The sequence below is a fragment of the Macrotis lagotis genome, chromosome 1, assembly GCF_037893015.1.
Source record: "Macrotis lagotis isolate mMagLag1 chromosome 1, bilby.v1.9.chrom.fasta, whole genome shotgun sequence".
NCBI lineage: Eukaryota > Metazoa > Chordata > Mammalia > Peramelemorphia > Peramelidae > Macrotis > Macrotis lagotis.
Genome location: NC_133658.1, coordinates 152,681,748 through 152,707,712, shown reverse-complemented (window position 1 = coordinate 152,707,712; position 25,965 = coordinate 152,681,748). Strand labels below are relative to the sequence as shown.

At 37.6% G+C, this 25,965-nt stretch overlaps 1 protein-coding gene and 1 pseudogene across 1 annotated transcript in view; both read left to right on the top strand.

Moving 5' to 3' along the window:
• LOC141517287 (T-complex protein 1 subunit zeta-like) overlaps nucleotides 1-9,334 on the top strand; it is a 44,104-nt pseudogene extending 34,770 nt beyond the window's left edge.
• A 270-nt stretch (nucleotides 9,335-9,604) lies between these two features.
• The window catches only part of MTMR9 (myotubularin related protein 9), a 37,735-nt gene continuing 21,374 nt past the window's right edge, over nucleotides 9,605-25,965 (top strand). Inside the window, exons 1-6 of the mRNA XM_074209177.1 lie at nucleotides 9,605-9,962; nucleotides 18,658-18,766; nucleotides 20,243-20,368; nucleotides 22,372-22,545; nucleotides 23,759-23,976; nucleotides 25,727-25,888. Coding sequence (XP_074065278.1) covers nucleotides 9,781-9,962; nucleotides 18,658-18,766; nucleotides 20,243-20,368; nucleotides 22,372-22,545; nucleotides 23,759-23,976; nucleotides 25,727-25,888 — 971 coding nt within the window. The 5' untranslated portion in view covers nucleotides 9,605-9,780. The remainder of the gene's footprint in view (nucleotides 9,963-18,657; nucleotides 18,767-20,242; nucleotides 20,369-22,371; nucleotides 22,546-23,758; nucleotides 23,977-25,726; nucleotides 25,889-25,965) is intronic.

Below are 25,965 nucleotides of genomic sequence, written 5' to 3'. Positions count from 1 at the left end.
CCATATTCAACTGCAGTCAAGCCAGGGACCTTCTCTCAGATCCTTAAAGATGAGATAGTAGGAACAAAGAGACCAAGAGGAGAAGAGAAAGATAAAGAGACTAACTTGAATGAGAGTGAAAGATGGAAAAGAGAGATAATGGAAATAAAAGGAAATAGGGCTGTCAGAAAGAGCAGGTAGGAAGGGAAAGTCAACCACTAGAGACAAAGAAAGAGGCAAAAGAGGAATATATGGATGGATATAAATGGCATAGATTATACTAGTTAAATTTAAAATGCCAAAATTAAAACCAAGTATTAAGAAAATCATAGAATTATAGATCTAGATGGAACCTTAGGAAGAATCTGATTCAAATTCCTGTTTTACAAATAAGAAATCTGAGATTCAGTTACATTTTAGACATGTACCTAAAAAAATATGGCAAATTAGTGGTAAACTTGAAAATTGTGTCTGTGTGTGTGTGTGTATGAGGCAGTTAAATAAATACATATATATATATATATATATATATATATATATGCTAGATATAATGTATCTATAGAGAGAAGATATATATGTATTTCATTTGTGAATTTATATTGAGAATTAAAAATTTATTAAATTAAATATGTGTTAGCCTTCAAAGTTTATCCTAGTAAAGGGCAAATGTTAACCTCCAGAGTTTGACCTCTAGAAAGTGCAAAACAGAATTAGGTTTGCTGATTATGTAAATGTCCATGGGATGGGGGGTGGGGAGGTGGGAGTGGCTAGCAAAAGAACCAGACTTCCAAGACAGAGTTTTAGAATTTGACACTTATACATTCCACTATCAGAAAGTGTTCTCTAAGAAGCTACTTGTGCATCAAAATAAAGGAGTGGACATCCAACTTAGCTTAGGAGAGGAGGCAACTCAGGACTAGGCAGAGGAGCTGGATAACAGACATTCCATGAAAAGGAGTGTCTTATCCTAAAAGTTCATTCATGTTGACCTCCACAAAAGCAATGTAAATCTTCTCCGTAGGAAGTAGACATATCCAATAATCTTTGATACAATGGGATTTGTTATTAGAGGTCAACAATATATACATACATGCATATATTTATAAATATATAAATATATATATATATACACACACCTTTTAGATACTACTCTCTCTTGGTTTTCCTCCTAATGCTCCCATACAATTCCTTTGTTAGATCTTGACCCAGCTGTGACCTAGGCCTATTCTCATTCTCTTTCTTCTCCCTTAGTTATTCAAATACTCCCAGGGACTTAATTATCATCTCTATTCCACATTCCATATATATACATATGTGTATATATAAAAATGTATATGCATATATAAAAATGTAGATAGATATAGTTATACACACATACATAGACATATGCATATTCAGTTATGCCTTCTACATGGCAACTTACCTCATCACAGTTTTGGTTTTGATATGTGACAAGTTGGCAAAAGAAATTAAATAGGAATTTTGGGGGAGTTTTGTGGAAGCTGAAGATGACATGTAAAAGACAGCAGATGACACAGAAAAAGTTTAGAAACTCAGAAATGCATAAAATATATGTATTAGATCAATATATTTTATCTTTTAATAATATAAATATACCCAATTTTATAATGACATACTATAAATACCCCCTTAAAGAAAAAAGAAAAAAAATTCCAGCTTCTTCTCTGGTATGAAGGGAGAGTCAAAAATCTTTATTCAAATTTTCCAGATCATGGAGGCCCCCATGTCCCTGAGACATGGAAGGGATAATTCTTGAGGGAACACCAGTGGTAAGGACTGGAGCCACTGGTAGAGATCTTAGTCTCTATTAAGGATATTAAAGAATCCTAGGGAAAGAATAAAGTGTAACGTCACCTACAACTGGGGGTGAGGGTAGGGAGCAGGATGGTCAATGTTATATTAGATATTCTAACCCATGAACTTCATTAATAAGACACCAACCACTAATTCAGTGGATTACTTAGATTGTTGCATGTTATAATATGTGTTGCTCATGGAAAGATAGTTTTAAGTTCATCAAAATTAAATCTCTATCACTGATGTGATTAGCAGAAAGTTTATCTTTGTTTTCAGAAACTGTATCTGCTAAGCCAAGAATAATACATAGGAGATAAGTGATAGAATAGAAACTTACTGCATTTGTTTTTTAGAATATGAATTGATTTTCTGACCTTTGCTGGCTTATTCCCTAGCAAAAATTCATGGGTTACATTGGGTATGATGAGATTTTTCCAGATATTCAGATTTTCAAAACACATGTAAGTTTTATTATTGCTAATTTTGTTGGGAATGTTTATAATCATAGCTGCCTAAGCATTTAAAAATAGCTGATTTAGCAAGTGGAGTTTCTAAAAGCAAAAGAGAAATGTTGTGCTAATCACATTGTGACAGGGCTTAGATTCATTAATACAGGTTTATTGTAATAGACAATATTATATTATATGTCTTGAATTGTGGAATGAATTGCTATTGAAGGTCTGGGTGGGAGGGTTGTTATATTTTAAAGGTTAGAAAAATGAAGTAGATCCTAATACTTTTACATATTTTGTCTTATCTTCCTTCATACCTTGAGTGGGAGGTACTACTAAGCTAAAATAATTTACCAGAGCCATTTGCCTGCTAAGTGTCTGAGAATGGATTAAAACTAGTCTTTCTAATTTCTCAGACACTTAATTGCCAGTTGATGCATATGTAAAATAAAATCCTTTCCTAGGATTCTTTAGTGTCCTTAAGGAAGTCTAGGAGTGTCTAGGATCTCTGACAATGACTCCAGCCCTTCCCATTGGTATTCCCTCAAGTGTTATCCCTTCCATATCAAAGGAATCAGAGACCTAGCAGCCTCTTGAGCTGGAAAATCAGCTTCTAAAGAGAAGATGGAATAGGCCAACCCCACTTCAGGTTACAGAAAGAAGAGATTCTAGGAATACATGAGAGGAGCAGGTGGTCTCTATCATGTGCCAATCTCCAGTTCACCCTCTAGCAACTCTGAAGAATTTCCTCTTTGTGAAATCTAGGTCTCTGTCTCTCTCTCTGTCTTTGTCTCTGTCTTTTTGTCTGTCTCTCTTGTCTCTCTGTCTCTCTCTTTCTCTAAGTTATCTTGCCAGGAGGGGGGTGGGGGTGGGGGTTGGAAGCTCCTTTACTTTGTATGGTCTGGTACATTCTCATATAGGTCTACTTTCTCTGATTCTTCTCTTGTTTTCAAATTGGATAAATGGGATTCTTCGATAAATCCTATATATTTTTATTGAGGAACCTGTTTTTGGTGGGAAAGGAGTCAAGAGTCAGATATGAAACGTGGAGTTCTGCTTTCCCCAATAATGAAACCATAATCAGAAGTTAGCTTGAATGTAGAATCTTCATCCCTCAAACAATATTTAAGGGAGCAGATAGATATAATTCTAACCAGGAGTCCCCCATCCTTGAAGAGAGCAGAGTGGTCTCCAGACTCACCTTTTTGCTTCTAGCAGGAAGTCTTAGTTGGAGAAGGGTAGGAAGAGAAGAGGTTAGAGATGTCGATTCTGCCTTCTTTAAGCACAAAAGGAAAGCTCTACACTACAGGGAAGAGTCAGACCTTCACCACATGTGAATCTCTCACAACATACTTTATTACTCTCCTGGGAGACAGAGGCCACATTTTACTATTTCAATGAAGACACAATTTGTTGACTAAAAGAGGAAACTTTGGGTTATTTATATCATGTCTTCTATTTTTCTTAAAACATTAATATAAAGGTTATGATATAATTTTGAAAATACTTTCAGAGATGTGAAGAGAATGTGACAAATAAATACAAAATATTATTATTTACTGACACATTTTATTTGATGTTGTTTGTCCTTCATTTTCGAAGAGGACCAGTAGGGTGATGTGTTGACTTGTATGTGGATTGGATTTAAGTGAGGTAGCATTCACAATGTCATCTGCCTCTCACTCTTTCTTATTAAGTCATCAAAGTCTAGTTGCAGGACAGAAGTCAAGATGACATTCCATGGTCCAAGAAGTAGTGAATGACTGTGGCATCATTGATTCTGATTAAGCTCTAAATGCTCTAGAATGCCTGTTTTAGCTGCTCTATAATGCCTTGACATCTTAATCCTGAACACTTCTATGAGGTTGGAAGGGTAGATATTATTCATATTTTTCTGGAGAGGAAATCAAGTCTTAGAAAGGTCTGTGCATGATCATATTAAGTAATGAACTAGAACTACAGTCCCTATATCTTCTGGCTCTATGTCCATCATTTTTTCCATTAGGAAGTTAAGTGGTACTATAGATAGAGCATTGGATATGTAGTCAGGAAGACCTGAGTTCAAATATGATCTCAGATACTTATTAGCTTTGGGACCCTGGGCAAGTCATTTAACCTTTGACTGGTTCAATTTCGTCAACTTTAAACTGGGAATAATAATAAAACTTATCTCTCAGGACTGTTGTGGGGACCAAATGAGATCATGTATAAAGTACTTAGTACAATATTGACACATAGTAGGTACTTAATACATACTTGATTCCTTATTTCTCCCTACATCTAGCTACCCTGACTCCTTTTACTATGATCTTTTGGACACTGAAAAAAGGCATCTGTCATGCAGTATTTAGCCCATAATTATATATCTAGTACTATCTTATGCTGTTCACTGATTGCTGTTGTAGTAGACACTTAAAAACTTCATAGTAGGCAAATTAAAATGTAGTCATGGTAAGCCCTTAAAAATGTTTGTTGACCTGCTGACATGATCTAAAGCTGAAAGCTGAAAGCTCATTAATTTTTAAATATCCATTTCTGGCAAAAGACACCCCCATGTCCTTATGAATCCTGTCACTCCCGACTATATGTATTGTGTGTGTGTGTGTGTGTGTGTGTGTATATATATATATATATATATATATATATATATATATGTATATAGCTATAGCTATAAGCTTGAACTTGGTCCCTCTATATATGTTTGACCTTGGCAGGCCAGTTACCCATGTGCAATAGCTGTTACCTTAAACCAGTATTAACCCCCTCCACACCAGGTATAACCACTCCTTAAACACTATCCCTTCCACCCAACATAGAGGGGCATTTAAAGTGGGTCTGGTGCTTAGCTCATTCTTTTGCCCTTTCATACTTGACAGGACCAGGCAGCTGGCTGTGTTGTTTACTACTTTGAATTCTTCTCCACATTGCTCTATCAAAAAATTCTTAGTTTTCTATAAGATACCTTACTGACTAGTTTTCTCTTTCACTTTTCTATTATTTGTTTAAAACTTTTTTTTTTACCCTTGCACTCTGAGGTCAGTGAGTTCTGTGAATTCTTCCCCTCAATCTAGAGTCAAGAGCCATAGTAGGCACTTAAAAATGTTTGTTGACCAGCTGACCTGATCTGTAGCTAGAAGAGAAAAGACTACTGAAAGCTGAGGTCATTAATTTTTAAATATCCACTGAGTAATCAACTTTTTCTGACCATATCCAGACTATTCTGGGTCATGAGTCTGTAGCCATTTTTCTCAACTCTCTCTCACTGGAACCACCCAGACTATATCCCTGGGTGTATCCCTGGGTGCTTGGGCTCTCAAAAGTGAGCTTTCTACTTATATATATCCAGAAATCCAAGTCACTTCCTAGATATTTGCAAACCATACTGCCTCTTAGCAGCCTCCATCTTATTCCATCTACCTTCTAAGCCACCTGTAGGCTGTTACATTAGAATGCAAGCTCCTGGTGTGTGTGTGTGTGTGTGGGGGGGGGGTGTCTTACATCTTCTCATTTATATCCTTTGTTCTTAACATAATGCCAGGTACCTGTGAAATTTAATAAATGCTTGATCAATCATTCATTCAGTTAGTCATTCCTGTTTCCCCTAACAAGACTGTACAATCCCTTTGAAGACAGGTGCTTGTATTAAAGAACCCTACAGTGTGCTTGACCTGGTTTCAACTCCATCATCATGTCCTACCTAACATAAACTCATCACCAGGAAAATGATCAGCTTTGCTATTCAGATAATGACCTATGGTTGTTTATCTCTTTCTCTAACTGGAAAGATGGTGGACAGAACAAAAAACTCCTCCTATAGCTTCTCTTTCAGGGGGTTAAAAACACCAGCTAGCTTTTCATTTTCTACTAGCTACACCATTTTTAATTCCATCTTGTCATCTTTATCATATTGCTACCTTGACACCCTCCCCATCCTCTTTCAGCTTCCTTTTGCATATTCTTTCTCCATTAGATTGCAAGCTCCTTGAAGGCAGGGACTATTGTTTTCTTATTCGTATCCCCAGTTTAGCCACAGGGTCTGGAACTTGATAGGTGTTTAATAAATGCTTATTGTATGTTATCTTTGGTATTATACCTCCCCAAGCCCCCACTGTGACTTGATCTTCTGTTTCTGACACAAGGGAATAATGCCCTTAACTCATAGATTTCTCTTCATCATAACCTTTTGAATTACTTTGCCTTGGGAAGTTTGCCAAACTCTGCCTGCAGCTTCAGAGGAAGGCTAGCCAATAGAAAAAGGCTGATTGCTTGCTAACCATTGGGCTGAGCTGCCACCTACTGTCTAGATAGTAAATGAATGTGAATTGTTAATACTTCCCCATAACCCTGGACTCCCAAGTTTTCATTTGCTTGACCTCAGTTCATAGTAGGTACAACTCTGTTATAGTACAGCAACATTTTAGCAAGCTGAATGGAAAGATTATGATCTTGTTAATTCAGGCTAACAATGGCCAGATTCCAAGAGAGAAGGATAGAATACTACTTATATTTGTTGATTAATAAATGTTTGTCAGCATGAATTCAATTCTCCTTTGTTATGTGGCAGTCATTGCTGCTCTATTACCACTGCACTTTGGGTAAACTTTCAATTAAAAAAATATGGAATTAAAATGCATTACAGAGAGTTTCTCTGCTCTGCATTTAATGGTGATGTTAGCCTATTACATTTGTATGAAAATTTATTGTTACAAAGCACTTTTCAGGTGTCATCTGATTTAATCCTCCCCACCATATCATGAACACTTTACAGATGAGGTGATGGGAGCTCAGAGACAATCTGTGATTTATCAAATTGTCATAAAACTAAGCCAGGTCTTCTTACTCATTTTATGTTGAGTACTCTTAAGGATGTCTTTGAATAACATACCACTCACTATAATAATCATATGTACAAGTCATATCACTATTATCTTGATTGGTATTGTCACCTTCAAAATCAAAATCAAAGATCAGCTATTATTATTATAATACTATGATGTTTACTTCTCAGAATAGGGTATCTATCTACCTAATGTATTTACTCACCTATTTTGTCATCTCAGAGTCCCTTCTCCCATACACTCCCTAATTTGAAAACAACCAAAAGAATTATTCTTCCCTTTGTTTTCTTGTACTTTGATTCAGCAAGCTAGGGTGCTGATTATTTGAGGCTTCTAAGAATCAATTTCATTTCTAGAGATAAAATGATCAATAGAAATAAAACCTAAAAGGCAATTTTAAAATTAATTCTTTGATGAAAAACTAAGAATTAAGTAGGAATTGTGAAATTTAAAACACAAGAAAGGCAATTTAATTTGAGCAATTGGAAGAGGTTAGATGATGCTAAGATTCTAATAGAGGGGAGAAGAAACAAGTGTCTATACCTTAAAGTGTTCAAAGAGCATTAAGAAAATTAAATAAGGAAAGCAGAATTCCTGGTATAGATTGGTTTGATTTTAAGAATCTGAAGAAGGAAAAGGAAGGGTAAAAGGAATAAATTACTTTATTAAGGGGAGGGGATAGATTGAAGTTCCTAGTTTTCATAATTCAGATGTGTGAGAGGAGTATATAAATATGTACAAAGGAGTCTGTGGAATGGACGAGTAAATCTTACTCTTAGCTGAAATAGAAGAGATGAACACATATACATATAAAGTGTGTTGTAGAAATGCATTAAATTCAATAGAGAATTAAACAAGGACAAAGAGAAGAGTTAGGAGTAAGGATAGTAGTAAGTATGGTTTAATGGCAAGTAAAACAAACTTTTTAATCCTGAAGGGAGATTGAAAAGGGAAAAAGAAAAGAACTACAATGTAAGAGGTTGTTTATTAATCCAATAAAATACAAGTGTCTTGGAGTCAGTGAAGAGAATTTGGGGAATTGTGAATGTAGTCAAGAAAATTACATTTTTATCAACTTCTAACTGAAATTTACTATTTTCCTCAATTGAATTCTTTTTTTTTTTTAAAGGTTTTTGCAAGGCAAATAGGATTAAGTGGCTTGCCCAAGGCCACACAGCTAGGTAATTAAGTGTCTGAGGTCCCATTTGAACTCAGGTCCTCTGGACTCCAGGGCTGGTGCTCTATCCACTGCGCCACCTAGCCGCCCCTTTCTTCAATTGAATTCAAAGAAAAAAACCTTATTCTAAGAGAAGCTATGTGCATACATATATATGTAATAGAATATAATTGCAGTATAAGAAATTATGAAAGGGATGAATTCAATCCTAGGTAATATAAACTAATAATACAGTGGAGTGAGCAGAACCAGAAGAACAATTTATATAAAGATGCCAACATTTTTTTGAATTTTATTTTATTTTTTCAATTGTACGCAAAGATAGTTTTCAGCCTTCATCTTTTTGTAAGCTTTTTTTACTTTTTATTAAAGATTTTATTTTGTTTTACAATTTCCCCCCAATCTTACTTCCCTCCCAGATGCCAACATTTTAAAGAAAAATAATTTTGAAAGATTTGAGAACTTTGAATGATACAACGTCCAACCCCGTCTCCAGTTTATGAGTTACAGTTTTTCTTTAATTGGGAGGAATGCCCAAAATATTGAGATATTTCTAAATTGCCCAGAAGAGACAAGAAGGAAGTACAAACATGCAGGATCATTTTGAAATTATTGTGCATAATTTTTTAAAGTTTTTTTTTCTTTTTTAGGTTTTTGCAAAGCAATGGGATTAAGTGGCTTGCCCAAGGCCACACAACTAGGTAATTAATGTCTGAGGTGGCATTTGAACTCAGGTCCTCCTGACTGCACTGCTCCACCTAGCCGCTCCTATTGTGTATAATTTTAATATACTTCTTTTAAATCAAGAAGAGTAAAAATTAAAAGCAAGCAGTATTTAAGAGAGGCGCAGTTTCGTTTGCAGCGTCTTGAAATGCAGAGAGGCGAAGCAGCATCGCGAGCCTTTCTAGTCCTCCTTTTCCGGTGGGGGAGCTGAAGGTGTTCTTACCGGGCCGCCTTTCGCGACCCCATCCGTCCTCTCTGGGCCCCGGTTTCCAGAGGGAGCTGGACCAGACAGTCTGTCAGACTTGCCGGCTTCTCGCGCGGTTCCGTCACGCAGGATACGACCCTAGGCTTGGAGCAGCCTCCGACCGGCGGCCCTTTTATCCCGCGGCCGCCGGGTCTCGGGGGGAGCCAGGGCGGCCGGGACGAGGCGTCCCACCTACTTCCTCCGGTCGGAGGACTCCGAGCGTACCGTTTCCGGAATGAGCCCTCCGTCACTTCCGCCCGGAGTCGACGAGAGCGCCGGGCGTCAGCTACTTCCGCCCGGAGTTGACGAGAGCGCTGGGCGTCAGCTACTTCCGCCCGGAGTGGCCCGCAGCCCGGAGATGCTCGGGGACTGAGATCGCCTCCTGCCCCGCTCCCCGGAAGAGGACCCCCCCGGCCCCCTCCGCCGGGGTCACCGGGGGCAGCACGCACGTGGCCGGCTGCCAGCCCAGCCCGGGCTTGGAGCGGGCACGCGGGGCTTGAGGCAGGCCGGGCCGGGCCCCGCCTCGCCTTCCTGGGCCGCAGGGCCGCGATGGAGTTCGCGGAGCTGATCAAGACGCCGCGGGTGGACAACGCGGTGCTGCACCGGCCCTTCTACCCGGCCGTGGAGGGGACGCTGTGCCTGACGGGCCACCACCTCATCCTGTCCTCCCGGCAGGACAACTCGGAGGAGCTGTGGCTGCTGCACTCCAACATCGACTCCATCGAGAAGCGGTGAGCCGGGCCCGGGGGCGGGGGTCGTGCCCGGGGGGCGGGGAGGCCGGGCCCGGGGGGCGGGGGTCGTGCCCGGGGGGCGGGGGCCGTGCCCGCTCCGGCCCGTGCCCGCCCGGCCGGGCCGTTATCCGCATCTCCCGCGTAGCCGCCGGCCCCGGGCCTGGGACCGCCCCGCCCCCCGGCCCGGGACCCTCGGCTATCCTCCGGCTCCTATCCCCGCTTTTAACCCCAAATCCGAAACTGGAGTTCCCGAAGAGTAGGCCGTTTCCGGGCCCTCCTGCAGGCCCGGATGGAAAACAGCCGCGGTTACTCTTCGCTATTGTCCTTTTGTAGCTTCATTTTTTTTTTTTTTTTACTTTTTGCAAGACACCGGGGCCAAGTGGCTTGCCCAAGGCCACACGGCTAGGTAATCAAGTGTCTGAGACCGGATTTGAACCCAGGTCCTCCCGACTCCAGGGCCGGTGCTTTATCCCTGCACCACCCAGCCCCCCTGACCTATAGATATCTTAAACTTATATCCCAAACATTTTTTTTTGTCCTCCCCCTTTCTCCACTTCTCTAATGAATTTTCATATTTCTTTCAAGGAAGTGACCCCTCACTCTACCTATATCCAATTATGTGCACGCTCCCTCCACAACCTCTCACATTTAGACCCTAATGTCCCCTGGATTCTCTATATTTCCTATTTGGTTTCTTCTTTTTTCAGTCTTAACTCTCTCAAGTCATCCCCTGCACCAGCCCGTGTCAAACTCCATAGAAATTGATTTAGAAAACCATAAATGAACATTGTGTGGCATTGTATTTCTTTTTTAAGCCTTTAAAACCCTTTATAACTTGGCTACCTTTCTAAACCTGTTGTACCTAACAACTCTGCACACACTATAATAATTCCAAATCAGCTGCTTTATTCTTCTTATTGGGCATTCTGTCTCCCATCTTCTTTCCTTTTCACTGGTTGTTTGAGTCACCCTGATGAGCTAAGATAATCTTTATACCCAATCACTTCTGCTTTTCACTGAAAGAAATAGGTCTTTCCTAACAGGTCTTGCCCTAGGCAAAATTATGAAATGGAGGCCATTTAGGTCCTAGCCACCTCTTACTTCAGCCTGTCTTTAAAATTCATATTCCTATTTCCTCTCTACCTTTTTGGTCTCAGAAGTAAAACTTACAGAACGTTGGAGGGAAGGGGACTTTAGACATCATCTGATCCAACCCCTTCATTTTGCAGATGAAACTGAGACTCAGAAAAAGGAAGTGATTGCCCCACCAACTATCTAAGAGGAAATTTAAAGCTATAAACTAAAAATATGTTTGGCAACCACCTGATGTGTTTTGCATACACTCAGGTTTTAAACACAGATTCTTAGAAATGAAATGCCTTATGTAAATTTCTGATAGGAGAGACTATTGGTGAAGGTCTTTTTCCTTCTAAATCATAAAACAGAAAATGGCTATTTCAGAGACCTTATTTCCCAATATAAATAGTTGTAACCTTTGTCATTGGACTTTTTTGCTTCTTTATTTCAAATATTTATGACTTGTCCCAAAATTGAGTGCCATTATGTTAGTGCTAGGAACTGTGGAGGTTGCAAAGAAGTGATATGAAGACTTTCTACTTTCTCTGCACCCACCTAAGCTCCTCAATTTATATTCTGGTAGAGGAGACAATTTACACAACTCACACAACCTTATAAAACCCTACCTTTCTCTTCTCATTTTTCTTCTGCTACCTCCATCCAAGAAGAAATAAAAATGATCATAAGCTCCATATCATCACAGTGGAGACATTTCTCTTATGCCTATGATATCGTACATTGAAGGTCTAACTTCATGTCTGTCTGATTTTTTTGTTTGTTCTTTTGGATTTTTTTTTTTTTTGGTCTGGATCTATGATTTCATCTGTAAAGAAACTGCATCCACTGATGAAGATCTTCCAAGAATAGACTTTAAACCCTATTAAAAACCCTTGGAAAAAGAGTATTGCAGTCCTAGTGAGGAGTGGTCTAAAAAAAAAAGCCAGGGTTCCACATCTCTCTTTTTGTTTAGCTTTTTTTTTTTTTTGCAAGGCAAATGGGGTTAAGTGGCTTGCCCAAGGCCACACAGCTAGGTAATTATTAAGTATCTTAGCTGGATTTGAACTCAGGATCTCCTGACTCCAGGGCCAGTGCTCTTTCCACTGTGCCACATAGCCGCCCCCCACATCTCTTTTAAAACCAGTTTTTTGACTGATTTAATGTCAATAACCAAAGGGTTTCTTAGTTTATCAATAGTCAAAAAGAACTGATAATCATGTTTATAATAATAATAATAATGATAATAATGTTTATATGGCACTTTCTATGTGCGAGGTATTATACTAAGAGCTTTCAAATACCTCATTTGAAAATCACAACCACTCTGGAAAGCAGATTCTATTATTATCATCCCTATTTTACAATTGAGGAAACTGAAGTGGTTAAGTCACACAGCTAGAAAATATGAGGGCAGATTTGAATTTGGGTTTTTGTGGTTTCAGTCCCAAGGTTTCCAAACACTAACAGCTGTCTGACTAATGGCACTTGAATTTGCAGATTCTCCCAGTCTGGTCTTTAGTGTGGCCTTCATGAAAACATTTTTCTTTGATACCTGTTCTCTCTTCTGGAGGCCAGTGTACTGATGGATGCTGAATAATGGTGTATTGTGTGAGGAGCTTGATGTTCTGGCTACAGATTTTTTAAAAGAAATAGATTCATAAAAGAATCAAAAATGGCACACTCCAACTTAGTTGATCCTGTCTTCTGGGCAACAGCCCTGCGATGCTTATAGCATATATGTCCAGGATTAGTTGTGCGCCACCCCTCCCCGCCATTCCCCCTACTCAAATCCAATTCACTAGCTTGTGATGCATCACCTCCTTGAGTCATGATCCTTTTTGAGAAGGAAGGACAAAAACCACAAAAGGGATGTTGAAAGCCATGTAGTAAAAATTGTGCTAAATTGTAGTAAAACAGTAATAAAGCTTCAGGTTAATGAGCATCCTTATTATGTGACTTTTAAAAACTATTAATAGTTTGGAGCTTTCAAATTTTCTTCCTTAACTGTCTGCCTCTATAGAAATTGATTGGTTAACCTGGATAGCTTTATGTATTAATTTGGCTTAATTAATATTATATAATATCAGCCATAGAATTTTTTAAAGATCAGTTCATAATTTTAGTCTGAAGCACTTTAGATTGCAGGAAAGCTGACTAGTTTTGAATTGACTAGTGAGCTTGGTAGGTGGGAGAATATGGTACTTACATAGATATGTAAATAATAAGGAAGTTGACTACAAAAATGAATGTTGAAAACTATCTTTACATATAATTGAAAAAATAAAAAATTTAAAATAAAAAATAGGAAGTTAAATAATTTTTAGAGAGGAGAGAAACAGGAGCGAGTAAATATTTCTATGGCATCTCTGCTGAGAGCTTGTGCTAAGCACTTTTTAAAATAAATTCTATCTTATTGATCCTCACTTAAGATAGTAAACTTCCTTCTTTATCTTTACAAACTATATTTTGTTGGGGAAATAGGAGGATTTTTGATCATAAAAAAAGCATTAAACACCTAACACTGAACCATGACAACTTCAAAGACATGTTTCCTGGTTATATTCTCTCTCTTAGGTTTTTTTTTCCCCTTAGGAGGAGACATCCTGTTTATCTTTGTATCTCTCCCAGTGCTTAGTAGACATTTAATACTTGCATGAAAATATCCAAGTGCTTTTATATTCAGAACTTCTTGTATAATCCTTGATGGATGGCCCTCAGAAATAGTACGTTATAGATCTAATTAAAGCATTTTATTTATATAAAATAATCCAACAACTTTTTCCTGGGCCATATCCATATGGTCATTTTAATACTGAAATTACCTGATTAATCATTTGGGTTCTTCTTTATCCCCTCTATTCAGTGTTAACTAAATGCTGTTGTTTATTGTATTGAAATATCTTTTATGTCTGACCATTCTTTTTTTTATATTGCATTTTATTTAAATATTCTTATTTAAGAGTAAACATAATATCCTCTCTCCCCCCCAAAAATATAGACCCTCATGAGCAATAAAGTAAAGAGCAAAAAATTAATAATAATAATAATAATGATGATGATGATGATGATGATGATGATAGGGGCAGCTAAGTGGCACATTGGACGGAGCACCAGCCCTGGAGTCAGGAGCATCTGAGCCCAAATCTGACCCTAGACACCCAACAATCACCCAGCTATGTGACCCTGGGCAAGCCACCCAACCCCATCCACTCTTCAACTCCCCCAAATAACAGTAATAATAATAATAATAATAACAATAACAATAATAATAATTGTGCTTCAGTCTGTGTTCCAACACCACCAGCTCTGTCATGGGTGGATCACATTCTTAAGGATAAGTTCATCACAAAAGCTACTTCCATAATTTTCCACTGTTGCCATTGCTGATCACAACTCCCTCTATTTATACTTCTCCACTACCATACACTACATTTTCTCCTTTCACTCTGTCCCTCTTCTTAAATGTGCTGTAGGGTAGCTGAGTGGCACAGCAGACTAATCACCAGCCCTGGGGCCAAGAGGCCCCAAGCCCACTTACCACCCCTAAGGCCCAGCAACCACCCGGCCCTGTGGTCCCAGACAGGCCATCCAATCCCAGCCCCTTGCAAGAAGTAAAAAAGAAAATGTGTTATATCTGACCACTTTCCCAAGCGGTCTACCCTCTCCTCCATCACTCTCACATCCCCCCATCCCCCTGTCCGTCTTCTTTCCTTATTCTAGATGTTTATACCCCATTGAGTATATATATGCTGTTTCTTCTCTGAGCCACCTCTGATGAGAGCGAAGGTTCCCTCATTTCCCCCTCGCCTTCCCCCCTTCCATATCATTGCAATAACTCATTTTAATAAAAAAATCTTATTATATGGAATATTTTAGCCTATTCTACCTCTCCTTCTTCTTACTCCATTACATTTCCCTTTTAGCCATTGCCTCCATTTTTACAATATATCTTCAAACTCAGCTCTCTCCTTTGTCTCATCCATAAAAGCTCCTTCTACCTGCTCTATTAAATGAGAAGTTTCCCATAAGTATTATCAGTATCATTTTTCTATACCGGAATACATGTAGTTCATCATCATTAAGTCCTTCATATTTTACCCTTCTCCTCTGCTCTCTATGCTTCACCTGAGTCCTGTACGTGAAGGTCAGACTTTCTGTTCAGCTCTGGCCATTCCAGCGGGAACATTTAAAATTCCCCTGGTTCATTGAAAGTCCATCTTTTTCCCTGGAAGAGGATGTTCAGTTTTGCTGGGTAGTTGCTTCTTGGTTGCATTCTGAGAATGTCTTCCAGAATATTATATTCCAAGCCCTACGAGCCTTTAATGTAATTGCTGCCAAGTCCTGTGAGATCCTGACTGCAGCTCCATGATATTTGAATTGTGTCCTTCTGGCTGCTTGTAATATTTTCTCTTTGACTTGGGAGTTCTAGAACTTGGCTATAATATTCTTGGGGGTTGTTTTTTTTTTGGATCTCTTTCCAGGGGAGATCAGTGGATTCTCTCAATTTCTATTTTGCCCTCTGCTTCTAGGATATCTGGGCAATTTTCCTGTAGGAATTCTTTAAAAATGATGTCAAGGCTTTTTTTCCTGATCATGACTTTCAGATATCCCAATAATTTTTAAATTGTCTTTCCTAAATCTGTTTTCTAGATCAGTTGTTCTTTCAGTGAGATGTTTTACATTTTCTTCTAATTTTTCAGTCATTTGGTTTTGAAGTATTGTGTCCTGACTTCTCATAAAGTCAGCAGCTTCTTTCAGCTCCATTCTAGATCTGAAGGATTTGTTTTCCTCAGAGAGTTTTCTTATCTCTTTTTCCATCTGGCTAATTCTGCTTTTTAAGGCATTCTTCTCCTCAATAACTTTTTGAACTGTTTTATTCATTTGGCCTAAGCTGTTTTTAACATGCTATTTTCTTCAGCATTTTTTTGGATCTCCTTGACTAAGCTGCTGACTTCTTTTTCATGTTTTTCCTGCATGTCTCTCATTTCTTTTCCCAATTTTCCTTCTATCTCCCTCACTTGATTTTCAAAATCTTTTTTGAGCTCTGTCATAGCCTGAGCCCAATTTCTGTTTTTCTTGGAGTCTTTAGATGCAGGAGCTTGGACTTCCTCATCTTCAGACTGAATATTTTGATCCTTCTTGGGATCATAGACAAAGTATTTCTCAATGGCGTTCCTCTTTTTTTTCTCTGTTTACTCATTTCTCCAGCCTGTGCTTCCTGAGCTTTTGATTATTATTGGGGACCGACCGACCCCCCCCCCCCATCTCAGTGTGTGAAGCTCTGTCTTCCCTCCTGGTCTGTGAATGACCATGTGTGCCCCCCTCTCCCACAGGGCTGAGGTGGGGGGGCCCTGCTGTTCTATGGGGGGCCTAGACTGTGATCATGATCTGAAGGTGGTCGAGTCCCAAAGTCCTGTTCCAGGGACAGAGGACAGACCTCAGAAGTCCCTACTCCCCTACCTAGGTCCGAGTACTCAAGGCTTCTTTGCCTGGGGGCTCCTGTTAACTGACTCTGCCTGCTTCCTGTTCCTGGATCTGGGCTGCTGGGGCCATGCTGCAAGCTGAGTGCCCTGAGGGCTGGTTTTCAGGGCTTGCGCTGGCAGAGGTCCATGTTCCCACCCCATCTTCCAAGTTGTGCCCAGTACTCCCTGAGAGTAGGTCAGGAAACTGCCCCTGCTGCCATGAGCCACGGCTCCCAGTGCCCTAGCGCTGCCTCCTGGAAGCTGAGGTTCCTTCACTCTGGCAGCCGCCCCTCCAACCCCGTGGAGCCAAGCCTTTTTTCCAGGTTACCTTGGGCTGGAGAACTCCCTCACTGGATCCCTCTGTGGGTTCTGTCACTCAAAAATTTAGTTAGAGTCCTTATTTTATGAGTTTTGAGAGAGAGCACCTAAGAGAGGATCTTCTCCTGTCACCATTGTGGCTCTGCCCCATGTCTGACCATTCTTATCCTCACCACTATCACCCTAGTTTTTAGCCTGATAACATTTAACTTAGGAGTACTTTAACAGCTCCTTAACTGGTCTTCTTTCCATCAGTATCTTCTATCTTTAACCTAATGCATATTAGTGTTAGATTAATGTTATTAACCACTATTTTAATTACATACTTTTCTTTTTTTCTTAAATTCAGTTCTTTTTTAAATATAAATATTTTGTTTTCCAATTATGTACAATGGTAGGTTCTACCAATCTTTTTTTTCAAGGTTTTGAGTTTTACAATTTTTTTTCCTTTCCCTCTCCCCTCCCTTCAACAGAAGACAGTCTCATAGTCTTTACATTTGTTTCCATGATATGCATATATCAAAATTGAATGAGTTGAGAGAAAGAACATATCCTTAAGGAAGAAAAAAAAAATTAGAGATTGAAAAATTATGTAATACATAAGATGACTTTTTTAAAAATTGAAGATAATAATCTTTGGTCTTCATTTAAACTCCACGCTTCTTTCTCTGGATACAGATGGTATTCTCCATCACAGATGCCCTAAAATTGTCCCTTATTATTGCACTGATGGAGTGAATAAATCCATCAAGGTTGATCATCACCCCATGTTGTTGTTAGAGTGTATAATGTTCTTCTGATTCTGCTCATCTCACTCAGCATCAGTTCATGCAAGTCTTTCCAGGCTTCTCTGAAAACCTCCTGATTTCTAATAGAACAATAGTGTTCCATCACATACATATACCACAGTTTGTTCAGCCAATTGATGGACATCCCCCTGATTTCTAATTCTTTGCCACTACAGACAGCTGTCATATATATTTTTGTACATGTGGGATTTTTACCCTTTTTCATAATCACATAATTTTCTCAATAAACCTCATAACCCTATGTATATGACAAATTCTAAATTCCTCAACATTGGCTTTCCTGGTCTCTGTAGTCTGTCCTCAACCCAAATATCCACATTTTCCATGAATTTTCTGTTCTAGTCTATCCTGTCACTATTCTATCCATTTGTAACTTTAAACTTTTGCTTATATTAATTAGTGCCCTAGGCTAAAATGTTATTTTCTTCTTCCTAATAATAGTCATCCTTCAGGACTTAGCTCAAATTCATACCCTTACATAAAAAAGATGGCATCAAAAATTGTTAATGGGAAAGAATTGGAATTGAGTAGTGGTAAACGAAAAGCCCTGAGTGTAAGCAAGCAAGGAAAAACTAATACAATTAGAAATTAATTTAGAATTCATTAATTTAGTTTTTATAACTAATATGGAACTTTTGAAGTTTTTTTCTTGTTTTATTAAACTTTTTACAAAGTAGTATAAATTAGATTGTGGAGGAATTGTACTGAATTTTGGAATATGTTTTAAGAATAAGCAGTTATGATAAGTCATTCTTATCAGTTTTTTAAATCAAGTCTCTTATGAAGTCTTCTAGAGATAATTAATCTAATTTGAATTCCTTTGTGTTTATTTTAAGGCAACATCATATTTGTTTGAAAATACTTTTTAGTTCACATATTTGAGTTTAGATTTTATTATATGGTACATCTTTTCAGAAAAAAAGACTCTATATATATAGAGATAATGTCAGTAAGGTGAATACCTTTTTCATAGATTGAAGTAATCTACTTAAAATGTTGTTCCTATTTGTCCCATGGAATATTGTATTGTAGGTTTGTAGGATCATTGGGTACCATAATCATAAAATGCAAAGATCTTCGGATTATTCAGTTGGACATTCCTGGAATGGAAGAATGTTTGAATATTGCAAGTTCCATTGAGGTAAGAGCTTTGTCACAGAAACTGTGTTAAGGAAATAATAAAATAGAAGCTTACTTAAATCCAGGGTAACTGCAAATAATCGGGGTTCTACTCTCTCATGGACAAAAATCAAGGTAAACCAGGTAAGGAAAAAAATCTCAATTCTGGAGGGAAAATTATATCAGATATGATCCGTTAGTAAACATTTATCAATTGCTTACTAAGCACTGTGTTAAGTACCAGGGATACATTCAGAGGCAAAAAACATCCTATATACAAAATAAGATATAAATTTCAAATAATCAACAGTGAGGGGGTACTAGAATTAAGGGAATTTGAGAATGGCTTCCTAAAGAAGATAGTATTTTAGTTGGGACTTGAAGGAAACCAGGAGTTAGAGTTGAGGAAAGAGAGTATTCCGGGCAAGAGAGCTAACTACTGAAAATTCACAGAGTTGGGAATGGAGTGTGTTGTTTGAGGAATGGTAAGGAGGGTAGTGTCACTGGATTGAAGAGTACATGGGATGGGATATGGTTTAAGAAGACTGGAAAGATAGAATGGGAACTTTGAACACTAAGAGAGATTTTATATTTGAACCTGATCAAGACAGAGAGTCACTGGAATTTATTAAGGGAGGTAGGATGGGACAGCATAGTGGTATATACGAGACATGTTATTAAGACAAAAGCTTGACAGGCCTTGGCAACAGATAAGATTTTGGATGGGAGAGTGAAGCATCAAGAATGACACCTACATTATAAGCTTGGGTGACAAATGGTACCCTCAACTGTAAGATGGAAATTTGGAGGGGACGGAGAATGGATTTAGTTTTGGAAATGCTGAATTTATGATATCTGTGGGCATCCAATTCATGATGTACAGTACTAAATGTTGTTACATTTGAGATAAGGTGACCAGAGAAGTTAAAACTGGAAAAGTAATTTGAGAATCATTAGCACAGGGATGATAACTGAATCTATGAGAGCTGATGAGATCATCTAGTGAAATAGTATAGAAGAAGAGAAGAGAAGAGAAGAGAAGAGAAGAGAAGAGAAGAGAAGAGGAACCAGATAGAACAATCACAGTTAGTAGGTGTGACCTAGGTGAAAAAAAAACTCCAAAGGAGACTTAGGAGGAGCACTCAGACAGGTAGGAGAAGAACAGAGGGAGAGAGCAGTTATCATGAACATCTAGAGAGAAGAGAGTGTCAAGAAGAAGGTGATAATTGACATTATCAAAGTCTGCAGAGAAATTTAGAAGGATGAGGAGCAAGAAAGAACCATTAGATTGAGCAATTAAGGTATTATTAGTAATTTTATTTAAAAATAGTTTTGTAAACCTTTAAGAAACTATACATTTTAGTTATTATTGTTGTTCCTTTGATTTTTTCAAATCCATAATTGAATCAGGCCAAGTAAAAGCTGTGACATCTTTTTCATGAAAAGTAAAACTGGCTCTTTCAGTTTCTCTGATGAAGTTTGCTTTGTTTTCATCCAGGCATTGTCAACCTTGGACTCCATCACTCTGATGTATCCATTCTTTTACCGACCCATGTTTGAAGTGGTAGAAGATGGTTGGCATACATTTCTTCCTGAGAGAGAATTTGAGCTCTTCTCCTCACTAGTAAGTCACTTTTCAAGAATCATGCCAAAATGAGGTTCAAAGTGCTGACTTCTGAAATTTACCCTTATTCATACAGTAAAAAAATAGGGCAAACTCTGAAAAAGACTTTTGTGATATGTGAATCAGCCCTTTGACATTTAGTATAAGTCTGTTAGTGTGAAATATAGAAGTTTAACTTATTTTCTTCCAGTGCAGGCTAACTTTACTCTAAATATCTTATATTAAAATTTTTCATAGTGCCAATAGAGAATATGGGCTGTCTAGTAGTTAAACTGTTTGCTCTTACCCACAAATTTTCTCCCTAGTCAGCATATTCTTTGATGTTATCCACCACCTATAGCTAAGAGCTGCAGGTTCCCAAAGAAAACAGTGTTTAACTTGTAGTGACTGTCTTTGCATCACAGATATTTTACAAAAAACAAACTTTGTTTTTGTTTTTAGAGCATCTATAGTATGTATTAAGAATGAGGAAGGCAGCATATATGAGGCTGCTAGATGGTGCAGTGTAGAGAGTACTGGGCCAGGAGTTAAAAAGACTTCTGAGTTTAGATGTAACTTGCATATTAGCGCAGACATTTAGTCTGAATCACAGTAGGTGCTCTTTAAAATGCTTATTCTCTTCTATTTCCTTAATACATCCATGTCTATGCTTAATTACTGATCTAAATCTTAAAGATTGCTGTGGCTTTTTGTTTTTTAAACTATCTCCTTTTGAGGAATTTCATCAATAGAAAATATTAATTTTTGATGCAGGTAAAGCAGTTTGAAATTTGATTTGGGGGTTTTGTAATTTTGTAATTTTGTAATTCTAACTTCTTGATTATATTTAAAAAACTAACACCAATTTGTATGAGCAGATCACAGCAAAACTATATTATACTTTCTTGCTACTGGATGATTTATAATAAAAGAGGTGACTAATTCCAATAAATTATGTGGATCAATGGTTATTTGAAAATTCTTTAGTGTTAGAACAAAGGGAAACTAGGTAAATATAGTAAACTTAAACCTCTTATTTCAATCTTAGTCTAAAACCTGGGAGAATGACCTATCTGTACTTAGATACCTATTTGATATTAATTTTAACAGTTCAATTCCTGACCAGCTACAAGTACTGTTAAATTGTCTCTACAACTAATTTAATAATGAAACATGAAGAAAAAAAGCAAAGTGGAGAATATATTAGATCAAAATGAGAGTTTGAGTTTCAGTGGTAGAAACAAGTAGAGACAAAATTATATATTTGCTTAGTGATGATAAAAGGAAACAATGAAGACTTAAATAGGAAAATATGAAGATTTAAGTGGATGTTTTTCCTACAATCTTATATTACTTAATGTTGCCAGACTTCTCATAATTGTCTTGGTCTAATCAGGTCACTTAATGTTATGAATTAGAGGTTAATAGTTTTTATGTTAAAGAAACTTTTGGGGCAGCTTTTTAAATCTCTTGTCAATTCTCTTGGATTACACTTAACTCCAAGTTGTATTTCTCATAGTCTAGACATTTTTCTTACCAATGGGTAGATAACCTATAGACCACAACCATCTGATTTGTGAGCATATATCACAATCTTTAATGTTGCAACTTGCAAAATGAAATACATTTTTAACTCACATAATTCACTTTTCCCTTCAAACTAAATTAATGAGTTCATAAAATTTTAACTTTATGATGGCTAACAGGAAATAAGATAGTTTTAGGTATTTGAAGATGGGCATGTAGAAGGGGAAGCAAATTTGTTTGACATTTGCATTGAAAGCCCTATCAGATACAGTAAGTTGAAGTGATCTGGACAGATTTTTGACTCAGTGTTCAAGTCCGTAGAGAGAGCTAGTTGGAGAACAGATTTCCAGAGGCAAAGATGGAAAGGATATAGAACAGAGTCCTCCCAAATGTAGATTTGATTTGGAAATCCTTTATGTCTCTTCTAGTTTTTATGATGCTTTTTTGACATTTAGATTTTGTTTCAGACATGAAAAGTTTTCATTTGTATTTTACAGACCAATGAATGGAGGCTGAGTTATGTCAATAAGGATTTTGCCATCTGTCCCTCTTACCCTCCAATTGTTACTGTGCCCAGTAGCATTGATGATGAGGCCCTTAGGAAAGTGGCTACCTTTCGGCATGGTGGGCGTTTCCCTGTACTTAGTTATTACCATAAAAAAAATGGAATGGTAAGTACAGTTTGGATTTTTGGTTCCCTGAAGAACCTTATACTTTTTATGACATTTGATGTTTTTCCTTCCTTACCATTTCAGATTTCTATGATTATCCATACTGGGGTGAGCAAATTGGCCTAAGGGTCAAATCCTGTTGGGCCCAAGAGCTAAGGATAATTTTACATTTTTGAAAAAAAAAAATGTTACACTGTATTTAAAAAAGTAAAAATTTGCTCAGTTTTCTCACCTTTGCTCTAGATCATTTTCTGCTCTTAGCTTTTAAATTTGGACTTTAAAGACCCAATTTAGTCAGGGTAGTCTTCTCAATCCATTCTCCACTTCTTAAGCTTGGAAAACCCACTTCAGAGCACAGCACAAAGAACTACCCTTTAAGTGGTCTGGCCAGGTGAGTAAACTGCATTCACTCTGTTAGTAGTTTTAAGAAACTTAAGATTTAATGACTTAAAAGTTTTTTTCAATTATTTTAATTATTAGAATTATGTGGGCTTTAGGAAACAGTTGTCTTAAATTATTCACAAATAGAAAATTGTCCTTTCCTTAAAGTAAACATTATCCCATGGATACAAATCTATGTCAAATGAGTATTTTGTGATGGTTAAATGTTATCTTTACTACTTCGTGATCTTCATTGAAGACAGTGAACTGTTAAGAAATGTTTAAAGTGTATGTGTTTTTGTTTTCTAATTTAGTGTAAAGGATGTTTTCTAATTGAATATGCTTGCCTCTGAGAATGCAAAGATACTCTTTCCATTATCTCACAGATGGAGATATAGTGAAAAATATGAACCAGGCACATAACATTTGTCTTTTGACTTTTATTCCAGGACTCAAGATGTAGTATGGGTATAATGGGTAGGGAGCTGGCTTGGAAGCCAAAAGGATGTAAGATCTCCTAGACAACTCTGTAAGACAACTGAATGTCAGGGAAAGTGACAATCTGCATTTGTAGAGGAAGTTTCCTCCTCTGTGAGTTCCCTGCACCAAAGAAATTACAGTCCCTTTCAAGGATTGAAAAATAATTACGTAAATGCTTTTTTCAGCTTCTTCTAAACCATGCTGCCTATATTCTGGCTCTCCTCTCACAAGAACTCAGATTCCTTTGGGCATGTTATTTAAAAAATTTTTTCAGCTCAGCTAACCTCACCCTTTCATTTTTTGTCAGTCCTGCAGGCTCTCCTTGAATTTTAAACTCTATTGTCCTTTCTAGGTGATTATCCGGAGTAGTCAGCCACTCACAGGCACCAATGGGAGACGATGTAAAGAAGATGAAAGACTTGTAAATGCTACCCTTCGTGTAGGAAAACGAGGCTACATTATTGACACCCGATCTCTAAATGTGGCTCAGCAAGCTAGAGCTAAAGGGGGTGGTTTTGAGCAGGAAGCTCATTATCCTCAGTGGAGACGAATTCACAAGTCCATTGAGAGGTAAAACCTAGTGGAGAAGGTAATATAGAGTCTTTTAAAATAAAAGGTAATCATGACAGGTTTTTAAATACCTGAAGGTGTTTTGGTGACTCAGTATTTGATGAAATGGAAAATGATAAGAGAACATCCCAGATGCTGAAGGTGTCAACAGTTATTTTTATCTTTCTTTTTCTGAATTGGCCTTATGCTTATTGGCACAAAATCTGTCAATAGTATTGTGGCCAGTCTTGTTGACCTTCAAACAGGATTGTTAATATGTTAATGTGTCCCAGCCATCTTCTCTTGTAATTAACTTCCTTCTTGCCCCTTGTCTACATTTGCTAAACTTCTGGCAAAAGCTCTGACCTGCATATCTGGTACTGACAGGCATTGGAGTCAGAAAATTAGGGAAATCTAAAATAGTCCCAGACCAGTAAGGGAGCATTGGACCTTTACTCTAAATCCAGGGGCAAAAAATTCTTAACAAGCAATTCAGAATAGCAACTTTTGTCTAAAACATTTATTCATTTGTGCTGATTTATTTCGAAATTGGTACTTGGATCCTTATACTTAGTGATGATGATTTATGACAGAACTGATAAAGCTGTAATAGATTCAGTTTAAGCTTATGTATGAGGGTTTCCCTCTAGTCCCTTGAATGACTGAGCCCCAGCTTCCTGGTCTGTAGGGAACAAATAAGTCTTTACTAAGTCCTTAACTGTATTCAGGCACTGCACTAAATATCATCTCATGTGATCCTCACAAGAACCCTGGGAGGGAATTATTCCCCATTTTACTGGTGAAGAATCTGAGGCAGGGTGGTCAAGTATTCATTCATCTAATAAATATGAGGCTAGATTTCAGCTCAAGTGTTCCCGACTCCAGAGCTCTTTTACTGTGTCTGTCACCCCATTGCCCTCAGGGTAGTTGAAATTTATTATCTTAACATTATTTTACATCCAAACATTTCTAACTCAGAGTTAAGAAATATCCAAACTGACATAGTCCCCCCATATCCTCAGACATCTCTCTACCATATGACAATCTGAGGAATCTTGAACAAGGAAAAGGTCACATTCTACTAAAATAACATTCTATTTCATCTAATAGAACAACAATAACTTAATATTCTCCTAGTCATTTCCTTCTTTGCCTATCCCAGCCTGTGTTCTCCTGGAGTAATCAAAGGGACCTCCTTGAGCCTCAGTATCTTAATCCCTTCAGGAGAAAAAAGGGAGGATTGCCTTAGGTGGGTCATAATTGTCATCTCTTCCAAGAATAAAGAAGATAGTGATCTTATTTAAGCAAAGAGTATTTTTTTGTTCCAACTCTGGTTGCCATTTTTCCAGAACCTTAGTTTTGGTTCTTGTTGAGTTATACATTTTCCTAAAGAGAAAAGAGGACTTAGTGAATGGGTTTAACTTTTTTGGTGTCATGGAGCCTTTTCCTAGATTGTGGACCCCTTCTCAAGATAATGTTTTTATATTCACAAAGCAAAATATATAGGATTATAGCAGAAATTAATTATATTGAAATACAGTTATCAAAATATATTTTTTAAAAGTTTATAGACCCCAAGTTAAGAACCCCTATTATTAGAGAAATGTTTTTTCTTAATATTTTCAGTTGAACTAAGAAAGTTTTTAATGTGCTTCTTCATTATCAAATGGGATAATATATGTAAAATACTTTGTAAACTTTAAAGTATTTTTTAAATTAAACTAATTTTTTTAATAATAATATGAGATGTTTATTTCTGTTTTCCCAAAAGATATCATATTCTTCAAGAGAGCTTGATCAAACTTGTAGAAGCCTGTAATGACCAATCACATAACATGGACCGGTGGCTTAGCAAATTAGAGGCCTCTAATTGGTTGACTCACATCAAAGAGATTCTAACTGCTGCCTGCCTGGCTGCTCAGTGTATTGACAGGTAAAGTGTGTCTCTGGAATCTTTCATGATTGTTCTTTTTGGCTAGACCTTGATTTATACTGGAATGTAAAAAGCAG